Genomic DNA, 15,687 nt, shown 5'->3' on the forward strand with positions numbered 1-15,687 from the left:
CCGGCGGCACTATACCGCCGGTAATTGGCGGTGGCAAAGGGCCGCCGGTAATCTCCAAACATCGACGACCATCGGTGTAGTGGTGGTCATCACCGACGGCAATGCTACCGACGCTGGTTACCGGCGGCATATAGCCGCCGCTGATTACCGACGGCAATGACCGCCGGTAAACGTTCGGGAAACCACCTGAGCTTCCCGAGAAACTTCGCCGCCGGGATTCACATCTCCGACGAGATGAATACCGGCGGTAAGTTGCCGCCGGTAATTGAATCGCCGGCGGCCGTCCCTTTTTTACCGGCGGTAAATGCCGCCGGTAATCACTTATTTTTTTGTAGTGGTTGAATTTTATGAAATGTTCGTTTTTAACAGAAGATGAGATGGGGAATTATGCTTCTAACTATGCCCTCCCACAGTATTGTTGTCTGTTAGCATGAGTTTGAATAAGCAATTGATTATCAAATTATTATGGCTAATGTGAATAATTAATTATAGAGTTAATTAATAGACACATAATCAAAATTATAGAAACAAATAAAAGGAAATCAAATGAGAAACATACATTGAACTGTTGAGCATAGCCCTGAGCAAGAAATTAGAAAATGGGAAGCAATTAGAACGTAGACGTTGAGCATGAAGAAGATGGACCACAAGAGCCCAACCCGCCAGAACTGGGAAGGCCACGGTGACAGGCGGTGCCGTGGCGGCAGACTCAACAGACGGCAGTATGGTTTCGATTTTGGATTGTGAACTGTGAAGAACTCAATGGAAACTTATAACCTTGATTTTGGAATTTATATAGTTTTACATGTATGCAAACTTTTTTTTATTATAATAGATTGACATGGCATATTAACAATTTTTTTAATGAATAATCTCCATAATTTATAAATATATTATGAAATAATTTCTATATATTTTTTTATATAAATTATAACAGCAAATGATACCCGTCGAAATTCGACGGGTTACACACTAATTCAATATATTTGTGCTAACAGCATTTGACGATCGAGGCACACAATCTTTACGTAACTATACGTTTAATTTTTGAATACTTTTATTTTGTTTTGTGATTGCTCCTGAATTTAGTCATTACTATATGCGTATAAATCAAAATATTTTTCTTAAATATTAATATATAGTTGACAGGGGCAAACTTAGGATTTTTTGTTTGGTGGGGGCTAAATTAATATGATTATCAGTAGGTATGCCAATCTTATTTAACCCATGGTATTCCAGGCTAACTCATTCAATTTTGGTTTATTTTCAATTAGATTCATTTAAATTTTACTTTTAATTATTTAAGCCATAAAATTTCAACCTAATCCTAAACTTTCAAATTTTCAAGTTAGTCCATCAAACCATAAAGTTTATTAAAATATATATATATACACCCTTCGTCCCACACAATAATAAAACAAAGGCAGTAACTATATGACTTATACTATTAATCTATTTATAAAGAAATTTAAGGAGCTACACTTCAGAGGTACAACAAATCAATTAATTCGAACTCACTACCAAAGAATATTTAATTATTTTACGTCAATTATTAGAAGCCGCCTCATTTATAATGAAAACCCAACTTTTTCGTAAAGGATGGAATCCAATTCATGAGACCCATCAACCTTAAAAGATTAAACATATGATCGCCAACTTTTTATTTAATGATAATTTTACGTGAAATTGCAGAATTATGGCATGTTTCATGTTTTTATTATTCCGTGAAATTTTATTACTTTTGTCCCTCCGTGAAATTATAGAATTTTATTATTTTAAAAACTATTCCTTATATTTTTAACTTCTTTCTCATTTTTATATTTATAAAACTTAATCATTTAACACATCAATTTTAATGGATCCTTTATTTCACTCGATTTGATGGGTCTATTTATTCACTTTACATATCTTTTAATCTTTTATTAAAATTTGTATGCGTCAAATACATTATTATTTTTCTAAACAGAGAAAATATGTTATTTATGATGATAATTACTATAGCTCCATATACGAAAAGTTTATCAATTTCTTTGATTTGTTTGAATAAATTGTTATTTTATTTTTTTTCAATAATTTTAGGCAGGAAAGAAATTTAAATTCGTGGGTTTTGGACTTAAAAGGAAAATGTACGACATGTCATTTCACGTGGTACTAGGCTTTGTCATGGTGGTATTAGTCTTTGTCATGATATACGACAAACTCTTAATAAACTTCTTCATATGAAATGCAATGATTGCAATTGTAAATAATTATTATTCCACAAGTTGCACTACAAAAAAAGCGTTGATTACCGACGGCTAAATGCGTCGGTAACAAAAGACGGCCGCCGGTAAATAGTGTTACCGGCGGCGATAACGGCGGCAATCTCCCGCCGCTAAACGGTTCGTCGGCAACGATAATAACGGCGGCGAACATCCGCCGTCGGCAGTTAACGGCGGCGATGCCGCCGGAATTGTCGCCGTTAAACGGCGGAGCCTAGCCGGAGAAATAGCGGCGGCAGACACCGCCGCTAGTTACCGAGGGCTATTTTGCCGTCGGTAGAGAGCCACCGGAGTCCGGCTGACCCTGCCGGAAAACTACCGACGGCGATTACCGCCGCTAACTAGCGGCGGCGAATCGCCGTCGGTAAAAAACTACCGCCGGCCGGTGGGTCATGCCGGAGGATGGCCGGGTATTTACCGAGGGAAAATTGCCGTCGGTAACTACCGACGGCGTTTTGCCCACGGTAATGTTTTTTATTTTATTTTTTTATTTTATTTTATTTTATTTTATTTATTTATTTATTTATTTTATTGTATATTGTATATCCACAATTTATTTCCGTATTTATACGGTATTGCATACTTTAGACGAACTTCCCAGTCGGCGGCCCGACTTCCCAGTGGGTCACCCATCTTGCTTGTGCTCTGTGTCAAGCACGCTTAACTTTGAAATTCTTTTCGAGTGATCACCAGTACAGAACACTCGTATTATTGATATATCTACATCTATTAATTCATTTAAATGCTATATACTCACTCATATAATTATAATCTTTGAATATGTGGAGATAATACCTTAAATATGTTGTTAATTAGTGAGCGAGTTCGTTTCGGTCCTTATTTTTATTGTCGGTAAAATATTTAATTAATATTTAATAATTAATTAATTAATTAATTAATTATTATTATTATTTTTTTTTTAAACATTAATACACCAAAAGTGTTTTAATTTGGTTATTATAATGTGATTTGAATTTATTTGTTTATGTTAAATGCAATCATCATCATCATTGCCATAAATATATAAAACATATATAGTTTTAATAATTAAAGCACTTGAAATATATAGTTCAATAAAACATAAATTTGAAAAGAAAGTGCAAATGTAATTTTGTTTGAAAACATAAACATAAGTCTAAGCATCATCATCATCATCATCGGCATCAGGGTGTGGAGGTGGCTGAGCATTATACATCCTCATAAACGCCTCCAATTGAGCCATGCGGTCCTGCATCTGTTGGCGTTGTGCTTCCTCTGCCGCCATGCGCTCCTCCATTTGTTGGCGTTGTGCTTGCTCTGCCGCCAATTGCTCCTCCAGCGTGGAGATCCGTGTCTCATAAAGCTGCTGAGACACCGCAGAACTGCCCGTGCTGCGGATAGACCCCCTACTAGCCTGACTCTGCCCGGCACTCCCGACGCCGTAGATCCGTGACCTATCAATTTGCACCACCTCCAAATACACCTCGTCTAGCCGCTCCTGTCGTCCTGTGGCAGCGGCCAGTCGATGAACCTCGGCCTAATACATACATAACAATGCATAATTGTTAGAAAATAAATACATTCACTAAATATTTGAATAAACTTAAACACTTACGTCAATTCTAGCATCTCTCTCCGACGTATAACTTCCGTCGGCGTACGTGTGAAGGCGGAGAGGTGGCATAGTTCGGTGCATCCTGGGGAGTACCAGGATCCAAGCTCTGTAGATGCATTTATATAAGATAAATAAGTTATATTAGTCAATATATTAATTTAATTTATATACTTAATTATTTGTTAATTACATACCATATACTGCTGCAGGATACGAGTCGACTGGGACCCGCCCACGTGCCTACTGATCCCTGTACCCTCCCCATCGGGCTCGGACATCCGGTTGGCACGAGCTCGATTTGAAACAGCCTCAACCTCGGGCTGATGCCAGTAATCCCGGAGTCCAGTCCAAAAATCGGGAGTCATCCAGACGGGCCTAGACATCTCTCTCCCTTGGCTGATACACTGCTTGAGATTTGTCTTGTAGTCGCTCATCATGTCGGAGTACCTTTTGCGGGCTTTTGTCTCCCACATATTCCTCACGTCATGCTCATCATCGGGCTGCCACGTAAACTCTTTCTGTTGAAAGAAAGAGAATTAATTTAATATCAAACATTTTAACAATTTAATATGATATATTTATATGTATTATAAATTTAATTGTACCTGTAATTCATCAAAAAATTTATCCTTCATCGCCGGGGGCGTCAACTTCCATGTGTACCCGCCTGGGTTTTCAAACATCTTAAATGTGCACGTGCAAGCTTTGGACAGGCCAGTGGGCTCCAACAAAACACTGTGTACAAGTAATTTTGTCACTTAATCATGGTGTACGAGAAACAATAATTTTAACTAATGTACTTACCCAGTCGTAGGATGCCTCTGAAATACCGTCCTCCCATCAGGTGCCTTAACCTCTCTCTCTCTGATAGCGGCAGCTGTAGGGCCCCTAGGCCTTCTAGCCCGTGAACTACTAGAAGCCTGGGGAGTCTCGGGAGTCCCAGAAATATGCGTCCCAGACCCATCAGATGTATCTGCTGTAGCTTCTGGCGCATTAACGCCAGATCGCCTCCCAAATCCCAACAAACCTCGAGAGGTAGACATGATGTCTGTTGCATACAATTAAATTAACAAATATATAGCGAAACATAACATTAACAGTAACTAACAAACATAACAAATTTGCAATCATAACATTTACATTTATTCATAAGCATCACTACTATCATCATCACTATCGTTAGATGTCAACGGGGAATCATCGTCTTCTGCTTCATCGTCATCTTCAATCTCAACGACTCCACCGAGGGGATGAAGGAGAAGTGGTTGTTCAATGCCTACACTTGTGTGAGTAGGCATAATAGTAACCACTTCTTCTTGAAATGGTTGATCTAATGTTGATGTAGATGCTGCAGTAGACACTTCAACCTATGATCTTGCGTTGACTTTGCATGCTGACCACCAATTTTTCTTTGATTGGTTCGTACTGGGATAGGGACAGTAAAACACTTGAACTACTTGACTCGCCAAAACAAAGGGATCATACTTCTTATATCTTCGTGTGTGGTTCAGTGAAACTAACTTGAAGTCTGTATCAATAGAAGTTCCCTGAGCCGACAAGTCAAACCATTCACAGTTGAACAAGACTGTCTGCTTAATTGGATACCCCGGATACTCCAGCACGCAAACCTCTTGCAGACGCCCATAAAAGTCTAGCACATCTCTATCACTACCATAGACCGAGCCTTTTATGCAAACGCCACTGTTCACAGTCGCACTCTCTCTATCATGATCAGTTGTGTGAAACCTGTAGCCATTCACGAAATAGCCGGAGTATGTTTCAATCTCCCTTAATGGTCCAGCTGCAAGCGACCTAATATAAGGGTTCAACTCGTCGTTACAAGGACGACAAACCTGTTTCACACAAATATCATTTAAGTTTGCTAGCCAATTTTAGAGTAAGTAAATGTATATTTAACATAAATTTATCGTCTCTTACGTAATGGTTAAACCACACAATAAACTCGTTGTGAAACGCGACTTCAAACTCTGCATCAGTCATGTAAGGATTTGCATATCGTTTTTCCTCCTTGAAGATCCTTGGATACAAAGAATCAAATAAATATGTTAACACCTATATATGATGAACACTTCTTATACGTAAATTGAACGAGAATACTCACTTGCTATATGTCTCTGCAACCTCTGCACAATTGCTCAAAATATACATGTGTGCAGCAAGCCATTCGCTCTCATCCATGTATCTCTTCGTCCCTCGGCCAAGTGAACGCCCAATAGGTTTGAATATGGCGAGACAAAGAGGATCATCATTTTCAGCAACGGGTATCTCAATATTGCGAGGCAAAGTTGTCCACTTTGTAGATATTTGATCTTCAAAGTAAAACGAAGAGAAGGTTGACATTTCTGCAAGTAAGTATGCATTGGCGATGGACGCCTCAACCTTGGCTTTGTTTTTTATATGATTTTTTAATGTCCTCAAATATCTTTCAAAAGGATACATCCACCGATATTGCACTGGACCAGCCAATCGTGCCTCATCTGCCAAATGAACTGGTAGATGCTCCATTGAATCAAATAAACTAGGCGGGAAGATACGCTCAAGTTTGCAAAGAGTAACAGCTATCTTCTCACTCAGTATTCTCATGTCATATATGGCCACGTTGCGGGATGTTAATTCTCTGAAGAAGAAACTTAACTCTGTAATTGCCTCCCAAACATTCTTAGGAAGAAGTTCTTTAAACGCAACAGGCAGAAGGATTTGCATGAACACGTGACAGTCGTGACTTTTCATGTTGTGCATCTTCAGGGCGTTCATGTCAACGCATCTACTAATATTTGACACGTACCCATCGGGAAACTTAAGACTCTTGATCCATTGGAGTAAGATCTTCTTCTCTTCCCTGTCAAGCGTATAACATGCTTTCGGATACCCTCGAGTTCCATCCACTTTCTTCAACTCTTTCCGCTTGCAGAAGGTGTTCAATTCTTCTCTAGATTTTTCTGTATCTTTTGTCTTCCCCTTCACATTCAGGACAGTATTAAACACGTTATCAAACACATTTTTCTCAATGTGCATGACATCCAGATTATGTCGAATCAAAAGATGTCTCCAATAGGGTAGATCCCAAAATATGCTTTTCTTTTTCCACCCTACATCTTGATATTTGGCGAGTTGAGCGTTCCTGCCATCGAAGTCTTCGGTAACCTTCACGAAGCCTAACCCCTCGATTTGATTCAAGATTTGTATTCCTGATCTTTGTTCTGGTGGACCAACATTGCATGTCTTATTCCTCAAGAATGAAGTTTTGTTTCTCCTAAACACATGGTTAGGAGGTAAGAACTTCCGATGATTATCAAACCACGATTGTTTTCCACTCATCGGCAAAGTGAATGCTTCTGTATTCTCCATGCAATGTGGACATGCCAATTTCCCAGCTGTACCCCACCCAGACAACATAGCGTACGCTGGAAAATCACTGATAGTCCATATCAGAGCTGCTCGCATTTGGAAATTTTGCTTCAACGATATGTCGTAAGTGTTCACACCAACCTCCCACAGAGATTTTAACTCGTGTATCAATGGCTGTAAGAATACGTCCAACTTCATCTTTGGGTTTGATGGGCCAGGCACGAGGACTGTGAGGAACATGAATTGTTCTTTCATGCACAACCACGGAGGCAGGTTATACGGCGTGACAATAACTGGCCAAGAAGAATATTGACGCCCTGATTGTGCAAATGGGGCAAAACCATCTGTAGAGAGGCCCAATCTCACATTTCTGATCTCATCGGCGAATCCAGGAAAGACTGAATTCAAATGTTTCCATGCCGGAGAGTCGGCTGGGTGGCGCATTATCCCATCGTCTGTGGAGGTCGCATGCCACCGCATATGTTCAGCAGTTGCAGGAGATGCAAACAATCTCTGCAATCGGGGCGTCAAGGGAAAATAGTGCATCTGTTTGGCGGGCACTTGTTTCTTTCTGCGACTCCCAGATGCACGCAAGCTGTCCTTATATCGTGATTGGTCACAGAACATACAACTATGTAGCTCACTAGTTTCCCCCCAATACAACATGCAGTTATTAACACAGCAATCGATCTTCTCTACTGGCAAACCCAAACCACGTAGATTTCTTTTCGTACTATAGAAGTCTTCTGGACAGTTGTTACCCTCTGGTAAAGCAGCTTTCATCATCGAAGACATCTGATTGTAAGTCCTCTCTGACATGTGGCTTTCAGTCTTTATGCTCATGAATTGAGTCATCCAACTTAATTGTGTGTACGTGTCACATCCTGCGTACAATGGAGTATCCGCTGCATCCAACATGTTATAAATTTGTTGAGCGTCATTATTGGGCGGCTGCTCCAGATTTGGAGGATCTTGATAATTACTAGGTCCAGCATGGTCATGCACCATCCTTTCGTAGTTATTGTATAATCCATCATCCTCATTCATTATAGCATGTTCTCTCGGCATAGACAGCGGTGCTTCCCCGTGACAAACCCAAACTTTGTAATTCAGGACAAATCCACGCCTACTAACATGTTCTCTGACCGTAGGTACATCTAAATACGCTTGATTCTTGCACTTCTTACACGGGCACCTAATGTTACCTTGTCCATCTGTGTACGCCGTTTGATTGAACGCCCACTCAAGGAAAAACTCAAGCCCCGTTTCAAATGCGGTACGATCATTGTATCTCGCGTACATCCACATACGATTATCACTCATTCTTGCAAATTCTAATTGAAAAAAACAAATAAAATATAATAAATTACTTGAAATCTAACAAAATTTCGACAGCATAACCCCACTATCCTAACTACCAAGTGCTCGACTCTACCAGCAACTATAGTGACCATAGTGGTCCTAATTTACTAAGCCTATACTAGGTCTACCCGGCCCCCCAATGTCGAAGCAATAATACAATACAAATAAAAGCAATAAAAATCATGGTAATTAAATTAAAAACAATCATTTGTTGGGAGAAGATCCTTAAGAAATAATCAATTTCTATCCCAAAGGGAGAAGATCCTTAAGAAATTGATTAAATCTATCCCACAATATATATAATAACATAACATTTCATAAACACATAGCACCTAACATTTAATTTAACAAAATTATCCAACATATATAAATTATTCTAACAAACAACTTAAACTAATTGATTAAAATTAATCATGCTTCATAATTTAAAATTAAACTAACAACATATACTAATTGATTAATATAATTTAAAATTAATCATGCTTCAATTGATATAATTTAAAATTATTCATGCTTCATATAATTTATTTATAAACAAAGCCAATTATAAATTAATTATTAACTATATATAACAAATAAATCTATTTAATTAACATATAAATACATAAATAATTAAATAAATAATTAAACAACAGAAGCGTACGGTGGTGGTTTCCGGCGGGTGTCGTGAAGAAAGCGGCGAAACGAAATCGTCGAACTAAAATAAATAATATAAGTCAAAATTTAAAAATTATATATATATATATAATTAAAATGAGATATGAGATCTAGAGAGAGAGAGAGAGAAAGAAAGAGAGTTACCTGGGCGGCTGGGCACGGCGGCGGGGTTCGGCGGCGGTGGTCGGCTGGTGGAAGCAGCAGGCAGCAGCAGCAGGGGCGAAGCGGCGGGGGGGTGGGGGGATCTGTTCTGCGCAAAAGTGAAAAAAGGAGGTTACGCGTGCCCTAATATTCGACATTACCGACGGCAATTGCCGCCGCTAGATAGCGACGGCACAAACGCCATCGGTAATTATGTTAATTTAATGTTTTATTATATATTCGAAACTTACCGGCGGCGTCGCCGTCGCTAGTTAACGGCGGCGAGTTTGCCGTCGGTAACTGGCCGGTAATTTCGAAAGTTCGGGTCGCCTGGAATGCCGCCGCCGTGCCGCCGTTAGGTACCGACGGCAAAATCGCCGCCGGTAGTTTTCGCCGGTAAATACGCGTTTTTTTGTAGTGTTGATAGGGTTTTACTATTGAATATCTCGTGTGGGTTGGAAAGTAGCATCACTGAATTAATAAGTTCCATGAGACCAACAATTACACCTAACAACACAAGTACCGAAACATGCGAGAGCCATCAAAATGAACACAATCCGAACAGAGCAGCGAACTTCGTCGAGGCAAAGCAATAAACACAACAATTCCACATGAATCCCAACGAATCAAAATACTCTCTCCATCCATAAGAGACCTTCTTAGCTAGGAGAGAGTGAGACGATTTAAAAAAAAAAAAAATTATTGAATGTATTGTGAATGAAGAAAAAATTATTGAGTGTATTAATAGTGCTGAAAATGTATTGTAATCTATGATGCACGGATTTTTCAAAAAATAACGCATTGCAGTATCGGATACGCACAGGAAGCGGGAGCGGGTGCGATTCACACAGGATTTGCCACGTGGCGAATCCCCCCCCCCCAAAAAAAAAAGAAAGTTGGATTCGCGAATCGGGTGCGCCCACTTCACGAATCGGGTGCATTGAGGGTTATTTTGAATGAAGTTTTTTCTGTGAACGTCAAAGGAAAAATAAAAAGTTCTTTCTTGGATGAAAGGAGTATAAAAAATTGATCGAGAACACTATTCCCACTCCCATCTAATCCTCAGCTAGAAAGAAATACAAGCAAAAATGCCACACAACTAGCAAGCTAACCCGTAGTTGTTTCCAGGTATGTTATTCTTAGTCCCTCCATCTCATGGAAACACAAGAATACAAAGGTTGCTCAGTGCCACCACTGATAGATCTACGACAAGTACAATTTTTAAACATGTATCATAGACCGAGAATGCATAACTAATGTAACCCTAAAAATATTACATTTCCACCAAGCAAATCGACACAAAAACGATTAAAAGCCAGTATTAATCAGAAATACCGAAATACACAAAAGAAAGAAAGAACTGATCGCGAAATAATGGAGGGATTATACCGTACCTTATCGGCGACGAAGAATCCTGAAGCTCAGAGTTCTCTTAGAAATGGCGTCTCCCCAAAGGGGTTTCACGTACGTTTGATTATTTTTTAATTTCAAAGGGTAAAAATGAAATCTGATTTAATTTTGTGTATATCGTAGCGTGGGGTTTAAAATAAGAACAAATAGCGTCAAAATCCACCAACTTTGGGCGAATTCTCATTTTTTCCATGACCTTTAAATATTAGTGTAAAATACATAAACTTTCAATTGAGTGTGATTTTTCCCATAAATTGCACCTTTTTCCTAGACAAAAAGCAAGATTCACCTTCAAACAATAAGGATTTTCTACAACAATTTCAACGGCTCCACAAGAAAGTATGAGACATTGACTTCTTAGTGTTTGCACGCAAATGAGAGTAAAACAAGATATAAATCAAAAAATTAGGAGAAAATTAGGTCTACTAATTAAATTAGTGACTAAAATGATGTTGTTTTACCTATTTTATCAGACGACATGGTTTTCAAGTTAACAAATTAGCCGAAACTTGGCTATCAAACGGAACCTAAAACTATACATTGAGATATGTTTATTGTTTTTTTTTTTTTTTTTGACGAAAAGAACAAGTTATATTAAGAAGAGTCGGAAATTACAATGTCTAGAAGCCAATTTGGAAAATCGGCCTTCCAGAAAATAGCATCCGTGAAAGAAAGAGAAAGTCGAGCGAGCTCATGGGCCGCACGATTAGCCTCTCGGCGCATATGAAAGAAATCAACCACCACATGTTGACGAGCATGTGCGAAGACCTCCCAAAGATCATCACACAGTGAGTCAGACCCTTGATTCTTATCGGAAAGCACGTGAGTCGCAAGAAGGGAGTCAGAATAAACCACCACAGGGCCCGTGTCATGTTCCAAGCAGCTGCCAATGGCAAGCAAAATCGCGTGTAATTCGCCCATAAGAACTGTTTCTGAAAAACCAATGGTCTGACACCCGGCCAAAATAGTCCTCCCCTGGAAGTCACGGACAATGAAACCCATACCAGATCTCACCCCTTCCTCCCGGAGAGCAACGTCGACGTCCACACGAAGAACGCCCTCTGGAGGTGGAAACCACTGGCGGGAGCCCTCCTCTGGAAGGATATGGAGTTCCAGAACAACCTGCTCCCTTGCCAAATGATATGAGTCCAGCATTCTTTCACCAATACACAGATCAAGCTCACTACTAGCCGGAATCTTATCATGTTTGAGGTCACACAGGAATTTCCACGCTAACCATAAAAAGAACAGCCATCTCTCAAAGCCAACAATTCCCAGCTCTTGTTTCACCACCGAACACAGCTCCTGAAAACCAAGGTGTTTAAAAGAACAGATAATCGCCCAAAATTCAGTCTTCTTCCATGCTTGGCGAACCCGATCACACCATAAAAGGCCATGGGTTGTGGATCCCCATTCTCTGCGACACCAGTGACAAATAGGAATGATGGGAACATGATGAGCACAAAGATTCTGGTTCATAGCAATAAGGTCATGAAGAGCTCTCCAACCAAAGTGAAGCACCTTCGGCGGAATCCGCAAAGTCCAGAACTCCTTCCACCATTTCACCATCTTGTCGTCGGAAGTGTCTTGTAGTGGGACAAAAAAGTCTGTAGCGCAAAGATAGCCAGACTTCACACTGAACCTACCCTTTTCATCGAACATCCAAAATCTAGAATCATCTTTGTTGTCAATTGGTAGTTTCATCGAGCAGATGGTGGACACAAAAAAATCAGGAAAAATGCCATGCAGTTTGTCTTTATCCCAAGTACCATCTCTCGCAATGAGATCCGACACCTTCAAATCAGTCTCCACTGGTGTCGACTCCACCGACTCTGCCCAGGCACGACTTCGTGGGATCCATTTATCATGGAAAACCGACACTTTCTTGCCATTGCCCACCTTCCATCTCAAACCCTTCTCCAGAAGCTCTCTTCCCCAACAAAAAGATCTCCACACAAAGGAGCAGTTGGAAGAGATACTCGCTTTCATAATATCACAATCACGAAAATAACGAGCCTTTAAGACACGAGAAATAAGGGATTCTGGATGCTTGATAAGTCGCCAAACCTGTTTCGCAAGGAGAGCCTGATTAAACTGAACAAAACGACGGAAACCCAAGCCGCCACGAGACTTTGCCAAACACAATTTATCCCATCTTGCCCAGTGGAGTTTTCGGCCTTCAGCACCATCACCCCACCAAAAGTTAGCACAAGATTTTTCAATATCAGTACAAATACCAACGGGGATGCGAAAGACAGCCATTGCATACGTGGGGATAGATTGAATTACAGATTTTATCAAGGTTTCTTTTCCTCCTGCAGAGAAAAGCTTGTTATCCCACCCGTCAAGTTTCTTGGTCACACTATCACGCAAGTACTCAAATTGGAGCTTTTTTTTCCTTGGAATTGAAGTTGGCAGACCCAAATAGAGGGAATGACCTGCTGTTTCTCTGATACTCAAGATTGTCGTCACTTTTTCGATGCAAGCAGGAGACATATTTGGGCTAAAACAAATCGTGGATTTTTCGAGGTTGATCGTCTGTCCTGAGGCAAGTTCATAAGAATGTAGGACATCACCTAAGCTTTTAGCACCTTCTTCATTCGCCCGGAAAAAGATAAGACTATCATCGGCAAAGAAGAGGTTAGTGATAGACGGACAATGCCGAGCCATAGTTATACCGCTGAGCAAACCCTGATTTTCAAAGCCACGAAGAAGAGAGGAGAAACCCTGGGCGCAAATAACAAAGAGAAACGGGGATAAAGGGCAACCTTGTCTCAAACCACGGGACGGAATAAGAGAACCATAAACTTTGCAGTTAATAACAAAAGAGAACTCCACCGAACTAACACATTGTAAAACCAAGTCAATCAAAAGTGGTGGAAAACGCAGCATAGACATCATCGCCCTCATAAACCTCCATTCCACTTTATCAAAAGCCTTACTCATATCAAGCTTAGCTGCTGCGTAGCCATCGTTTCCATGTTTTTTATTCTTCATCCAGTGCATGCATTCATAGCCAAGAATGATGTTATCAGAAATCAGCCTCCCGGGAATGAATGCGCTCTGAGAATCGTCGATAACCCAACCCAGCACTGTTCGCATGCGGTTAGCAAGAACCTTAGCCACAAGTTTATAGGTAGTGTTGCAAAGGCTGATGGGCCTGAAATTCTTCAACTCTTTCGGTTCTTTTGTTTTTGGGATGAGCACAATGAGCGTTTTGTTCCAATGACGGATGCTGTCACGTCCATCAAGAACACGGAGAACATCGTTAGTGACTGCTTCACCGATCTCACCCCAAAATTTGTGGAAGAAGTAGGGAGGGAAGCCGTCTGGTCCGGGGGCCTTATGAGGATGCATTTGGAACAAAGCTCGTCGAACTTCCTCTGCCGTAAAGGGCTTAGTCAACTCGGCAGTTGGATGATTGCCCAGAAAAGTAGAACACGTGTCAGTCACTTTATCGATACACTCATTGCTCGGTGAGCTGGAATGAAATAGCGAAGCAAAGAAATCACTCACAACCACAGCCATCTCTTCTTCCTTGAAAACTTCAGATCCATCTGCTTTCAACAGACACTTGATAGTATTTTTCTTCCTTCTTTTACAAGCAAAGGCATGAAAATACTTAGTGTTGCGATCACCAAGACCTAACCAATTGACACGCGATCTTTGTTTCCAATGAAGTTCTTCCGCTTCGCAGAGTTTCTCAATTTCCTTTGTAATTTTTCTCAAGTCAGAATAGAAACTCTTCGATCCTTTCTTATTCTTGAGAATGAACAGCCTCTTCTTGCGTAGTTCCTTAATCTGTTTGGAGATTTTGTCAAACTTGGTCTTAGCCCATTTTTCCAAAAACAGTTGGCACCCCTCAAGGCGGTGATGCAAAGTCTGGCCTCCGAAACCACTCCAATTCGTTAAAAGGTCCGCCGCGAAAGTCTTATCCAGGAGCCATTTCTGTTCGAAGAAGAAACGTCTGAAGCCGTTTCCCGCTTCCAGCTTGTCTTCCTTTGACGAAATGGTGAGGAGCAGCGGATTATGATCCGAGAAATGCGGATCAAGGGCTTGGACCGAACAAAAGCTGAAAATGTCATCCATCCTCCTATTGCACAAGAATCGATCCAATCTGAGGAATCGTGCATCCTCGTTTTTCCGTTGATTAAACCAAGTGAATTTGGAATCACAAGGAATTGTCTTGAGACCACAATACTGAATAGCAATGTTGAAATCATTCATTTGGGCCCAAGGTCGTCTGCAACGATCGCAACACTCGTTGCTATTGATAATTTCGTTAAAGTCTCCTCCCATCAACCAAGGAATATCCATAGAACCACTGCACGCAAGCCGTTTCATGAGAGACCAGGAGTGCTTTCTTTGTTGAACCTCAGGATTGCCGTAAAATCCTGTAAAACGCCAAGTGATGTCATGAGATTTAATCACACAGTCAATATGTCCTTGTGAGTAGCTACAAATAGAGATGTCACAAGGTTCCTTCCAAAATAATAAAAGGCCGCCACTTGCGCCTTTTGAATCAACAACAAGCTGCCCATCGAAGTTTAAAGAGGTTCGCCACCGGTTGCACCTATTGGCAGTAACCTTCGTCTCACAGATGAATAACAGATTTGGGGAGAAGCCGGTGACGAGCCGGCGTAGCTCATGAAATGCACGGGAGCTCCCCATCCCCCGTGCATTCCAAACTATGACATTCATAACTCTCGGCGGGGCTGCTCGGCAGCCTCCGCCGTTAGATTGTCCAGGTTATCTTCCTCTCCTGGTGTTTCCATGATATCTTGCACATGTTTCAGTTTTTTATCTCCCAGACGTTCCACCTCATCACCACGTCTTTTTTGGTTTATGCGAAAATTGTCTGTTCGTCCGTTACCGATGAATTGAATAGGTGGT

General features: G+C 40.6%; 2 protein-coding genes across 2 annotated transcripts; both read right to left on the bottom strand.

The window, feature by feature from the left end:
- Positions 1-3,494: 3,494 nt before the first annotated feature.
- Positions 3,495-4,898, bottom strand: LOC131017607 (uncharacterized). Its single transcript, XM_057946419.1, has 5 exons — positions 4,660-4,898; positions 4,461-4,590; positions 4,050-4,373; positions 3,856-3,961; positions 3,495-3,777 (listed from the first exon to the last, which is right to left on the bottom strand). Exons 1-4 carry the CDS (start codon positions 4,896-4,898, stop codon positions 3,863-3,865), a joined length of 792 nt encoding a protein of 263 aa, XP_057802402.1. The 3' UTR covers positions 3,495-3,777; positions 3,856-3,862.
- Positions 4,899-11,388: 6,490 nt separating this feature from the next.
- LOC131018358 (uncharacterized) lies at positions 11,389-15,465 on the bottom strand. Its single transcript, XM_057947088.1, has one exon. The coding sequence runs from the start codon at positions 15,463-15,465 to the stop codon at positions 11,389-11,391; it is 4,077 nt and encodes a 1,358-aa protein (XP_057803071.1).
- Positions 15,466-15,687: the final 222 nt, after the last annotated feature.

This window comes from Salvia miltiorrhiza, chromosome 3, assembly GCF_028751815.1.
Source record: "Salvia miltiorrhiza cultivar Shanhuang (shh) chromosome 3, IMPLAD_Smil_shh, whole genome shotgun sequence".
NCBI lineage: Eukaryota > Viridiplantae > Streptophyta > Magnoliopsida > Lamiales > Lamiaceae > Salvia > Salvia miltiorrhiza.